Source organism: Lupinus angustifolius, chromosome LG05 (assembly GCF_001865875.1).
Source record: "Lupinus angustifolius cultivar Tanjil chromosome LG05, LupAngTanjil_v1.0, whole genome shotgun sequence".
Classification (NCBI taxonomy): Eukaryota; Viridiplantae; Streptophyta; class Magnoliopsida; order Fabales; family Fabaceae; genus Lupinus; species Lupinus angustifolius.
Genome location: NC_032013.1, coordinates 10,652,697 through 10,657,636, shown reverse-complemented (window position 1 = coordinate 10,657,636; position 4,940 = coordinate 10,652,697). Strand labels below are relative to the sequence as shown.

General features: G+C 40.7%; 1 protein-coding gene across 1 annotated transcript; it reads left to right on the top strand.

Moving 5' to 3' along the window:
* On the top strand, nucleotides 1,636–4,492 carry LOC109346985 (uncharacterized protein K02A2.6-like). The gene is made up of 3 exons (XM_019586725.1): nucleotides 1,636–2,212; nucleotides 2,404–2,468; nucleotides 4,256–4,492. Exons 1-3 carry the CDS (start codon nucleotides 1,636–1,638, stop codon nucleotides 4,490–4,492), a joined length of 879 nt encoding a protein of 292 aa, XP_019442270.1.

Sequence of the window (4,940 nt, the reverse complement as noted above, 5' to 3'; positions counted from 1 at the left end):
TTTGGAGCGTCTTCAGGGAATATGTTGGGATTTGTCGTCAGTAGGGAAGGCATAAGGGTGGACCCCAAAAAGGTGGAAGCAATACAAGAGATGCCGACTCCAAAGACTGAGAAAGAAGTGAGAGGTTTTCTGGGCAGGTTGAATTACATTGCAAGGTTTATTGCCAACCTGACTAGCACTTGTGAGCCCATGTTTAAGTTGTTAAAGAAGCATCAGCCAAGCGAGTGGGACACGGATTGCCAGGAGGCTTTCGATAAAATAAAGGCTTACTTGGTAAATTCGCCTGTCTTGGCACCACCAACACCAGGACGACCTTTAATCTTATACGTGATGGTGTTGCAAACTTCGATGGGCACAATGTTGGGACAGTATGGACAAACGGGTAAGAAGGAGCAAGCAATCTACTACTTGAGTAAGAAGTTTAATGAATGTGAATCTCGGTACTCGATGATAGAAAGGACTTGTTGTGCTTTAGTATGGGCATCCAAAAGGCTCCGACAATACATGTTGTATTACACTACTTGTATCGTATCCCGGATGGATCCTTTGAGATACATTTTCGAGAGTCCTCATGTTTCTTTAAGAATGGCGAAATGGCAGATGATGTTATCTGAGTTCGATGTTAAATATGTTACTCAGAAATATGTCAAAGGTGGAGTAATCGCAGATCAATTGCCAGAAATCCCCATAGATGGAGGGGACGAGGTACTCAATGAGTTCCCTGACGGTGGAATATATGGGATAGATGAACCAGAGGAGGATGTTTGGGAGATGTACTTTGATGGACCAGTTAATATGCATAGGAGCGGAATTGGGGCAGTAATCACCTCGCCAATCGGTAAGCAGTACCCGGTAGCAGTCAAGCTAGACTTCGAATGCACAAACAACATAGCCGAATATGAAGCGTGCATCAATTGACTTTTCTTTGCATACGAGCTGGACGTAAAAAAGTTGAGGGTATTCGGGGACTCCGCGCTTATCATCTACCAGGTCAATGGTGAATGGCAAACCAAGGATACGAAGCTTATTCCGTATCAGAAATACTTATCTTCATTAGCCGAGAAGTTTGAAGAAATTTGCTTCTCCCATGTGACTCGAGACAAGAACCAATTTGCGGATGCTCTAGCAACTTTAGCTGTGATGACTAAACTAGAAGTACAGGCTAGCGTCCGCCCGATTCAAGTAACCGCTCGAGATGAACCCTCTTATTGTTGCGCTAACCTAGAGGCTGATGGTGAACCTTGGTATCACCATATAAAAATGTATATCCAACACAGAGAGTATCCAGAGGGTGCAAGTGATGTGAACAAAAAGACAATTCGTCGTTTGGCGATGACGTTTTTCTTGAATGGTGAAGTGTTGTACAAAAGGAGTCATGATGGTACACTCCTCAGATGCGTCGATACAAGGGAAATTCAGTTGATCATGACTGAAATACATGAAGGGATCTGCAGAACTCATGGAAATGGTCACATGATGGTAAGGAAAATTATGAGGTGTGGCTACTACTGGACTACTATGGAAGCGGATTGTATGGGTTATGTTAGAAAGTGCCAGAAGTGTCAAGTGTACGCAGATAGAATCAATGCACCACCGTTCCCTTTGCAGAGCATGGTCGCTCCATAGCCCTTCTCCATGTGGGGAATTGATGTGATTGGACCTATAAATCCAAAGGCTTCCAACAGTCATCGTTTCATTCTAGTGGCAATTGACTACTTCATCAAATGGGTAGAAGCTGTATCATTTAGTAGTATCACTCGCAAGGTATTCGTCAGGTTCCTCCGAAAAGAGATCATTTGCAGATACGGGATCCCTGAAAGGATAATCACAGATAATGGTACCAATCTCAACGGTGGTGAAGTGAAAGGATTGTGCGAGAAATTCAAGATCAAACATCATAATTCGACTCCGTACAGACCAAAAATGAACGGCGCAGTTGAAGCGGCCAATAAGAATGTCAAAAAGATAGTTGCAAAAATGGTAGAAAACTACAAAGATTGGCATGAAAAGTTACCCTATGCTTTGCACGCATATCGCACCAACGTTCGGTCAAGTACTAGGGCAACCCCGTTCTCACTGGTGTATGGGATGGAAGCTGTCTCACCTATCGAAGTAAAAATTCCTTCACTGAGAGTCTTGATGGAAGCAGAGCTAGAAGAGTCTGAATGGGTCAAAGCAAGGTATGAGCAGTTGAATATGATCGAAGAGAAAGGTTAGCAGCCATCTGCCATGGCCAATTGTACTAGGGAAGGGTGGCAAGAGCTTTCGACAAGAAGGTGAGGCCTTGAGAGTTCGAGGTGGGAGACTTGGTACTTAAGAAGATCCTCCCAAATCAGGAAGATGCTCGCGGAAAGTGGGCTCCAAACTATGAAGGTCCTTATATTGTCAAGAATGCATTCTCAGGAGGGGCTTTGATTTTGCAAGACATGGATGGTAACGTCCTGCCCAGACCTGTGAACACAGATGCGGTAAAGAGATATTATGCCTAAAAAAATATATAAAAAAAGAGGCCCGTTAGGTTGAAAACCCGAAAGGGCGACCTAAGCAAAAATTAGGGTAAGAATAAAAGCCCGTTAGGTTGAAAACCTGAAAGGGCGGCCTAAGAAAAAATTAGGGTAAGAATAAAAGCATGTTAGGTTGAAAACCCGAAAGGGCGGCCTAAGCAAAAATTAAGGCAAGTAAATAAAAAAATAAAAAATAAAAAAAGGCATTTCTCTCACAAGTTTACCACATTAGGGTCAAATCAAAATCCTTCATGTGTTTGTGCACCTAGTAGAGGTTGAAAAGGTTGCAAGCAATATGGAGCGGAAATGGGAGTTCCATGTAGAGTCATGCCAGCTTTGTGTTACGGGCTAGTTACTCGGATGTAGCGGAAGATTGATGGATGGATTAGCAATTAGTTTATAATGGGGCAAATTTTTTTGCAAAAGTTTTGTAACTTGTATTGTCATGTATAACATATATACCCTCAAATCTTCCATGTATAACTCTTTGAACATCAATAGAAGAAAGTTCATTCATCTATCCACAATACCTATGTGCATGCATGTTTACTTAGATAAATCTCAAGTTATATAGATATAATGTTTAAACTTCGTGATCAAACAACTTTTATGACAATATACCTCACTAGTGATTCAGGCCAATGAAATTCATCAAATACTAAACCCGATGTGAATATCGACAAGGAAGCAAATGTTATGTCTTCTACTGATGAAGAAAGGGGATACCTCAAATGTATCTTGTGGTTCAAAAAAAAAGGGTGAAGGAATAAAAATGTGACCGATGAGAGTTGGATTGGTTGTTGTCTGCCAAGAAAGTACAATGGTTTCGTGATCAGCCAACTTCATAATGCTAATTAAGTCACGTAGTTAATTTTTCATGCATCATCACAAACATCTTCAAATTACGCATGCATCATTTGCATTCGCACCATCATATGCATTCAGTCGAAGTCTCATCTCGAGATATCCATCTAAGTTTTCATCCAAGGGCCCTTGTTGTCTGTGTTTTCCCGTGTTTTTCCTTTTGCACCCCGACCCCTCAGCGGTCGCGTGATTGTGCTGACCCCTTAGTGGTCTTTCGTTCCTTTTGCACCCCAACCCCTCAGCAGTCGCGTGATCGTGCTTTGACCCCCCAGTGGTCTCTTTTGGACAATCTTTGGATTCGTGAACTATTTACCCAATAACCTCGAGCTCATGCTGTGTGCTTGAGCTTGAGACTTTTTCCCACCGTATGTTATTCCCCAGTCAAAATTTGGTCTTTTTTTATCTTTACTTTCTTATCACCATGATAACTTTAGTAACATTCGTTACTCTTATTATCAAACGAAAAGCAAGTAAAGATGGGCAACTGTAAATACCTCATTTTGACCAAGGTATTTTTTAAAAAATGCAAAAATCAGATTTTGAGGGGTTGTGGTAAATGGGTTTTTTTTCCCTAGCCCAAACAAGTTAGGGTAACTTAACCTTGATCTTCACTACCCTTATAAGCAAAAAAAATAGTTAAAAAGAGGGGACACACAAAAAAAGAGAACCAGAAAAAAAAAAGAGAAGAGGCAAAAAGACATACACAAAAGAGGCCAAGTAGAAGAAGAAGGAAAAGCAAGGAGAAGTAACTTGAACCATCATCTTCTTCACCCACACATAAAGTTGATAAAAAAGATTTGTGCTCTACTTTTATTTGTTTGTTTTTGCTGCCATTTATATCATTAAAGTGTAAGAGCTTGTTCTTTGTGGTTTGAAAAGGGTGGTAGTGGTGTGCCGCCACCCACGGTGGCTGTTTGGCCATGGGAGCCACCCACACCTCCTCACTTTTGTGCCCATATCCTTATAGTATTGGTGGATGCCCCCTTATGGAGCCTCTATGTGCTCAGCCATGTCCAGAGGGGATAGTGGCTTCGCCACGGCGTTTTGTCGACGCCGCCACCGCCGGTGGCGGCGCAGTTCCAGCCATGAAAGGGGTTGCCATGGTGGTCACCCCTAAACCCTAAACCCCCAAATTGATTTTAATCTAAACCCCCAAATTGATTTAATCTAAACCCCCAAATTGATTTTTAATCTAAACCCCCAAATTGATTTTAACCTAAACCCCAAATTGATTTTAACCTAAACCCTCAAATTGATTTTAACCTAAACCCCCAAATTGATTTTAATCTAAACCCCCAAATTGATTTTAACCTAAACCCTAAATTGATTTTTACCCTAAACCCCTAATTTAATTCTTTTACCTTGTTCCTGTTTAGTGCTTAGTTTGTCTTTTTTTTAACTTTTTTTATTTATTCTCATTTCTTCTTCCGTCACTACTATACGTGATTCTTTATATGTATGTTTTGCTATTTTATTAATTATTTGATTTATAACTATTTGTTAATTCAATAGTAAATGCATATACATATAGATAAAATACAAAGGAAATTTATATAAATCAATAAGAGATAG

Excerpts from the sequence above, each read along its gene's own strand:
- LOC109346985 (XM_019586725.1), top strand. The coding sequence starts at position 1,636 with ATGTGGGGAATTGATGTGATTGGACCTATAAATCCAAAGGCTTCCAAC. Across the intron at positions 2,213-2,403 it reads GAATATGATCGAAGAGAAAG|GAGGGGCTTTGATTTTGCAA; the intron begins GTTAGCAGCCAT and ends ATGCATTCTCAG. Across the intron at positions 2,469-4,255 it reads GACCTGTGAACACAGATGCG|TGGTGTGCCGCCACCCACGG; the intron begins GTAAAGAGATAT and ends AAAGGGTGGTAG.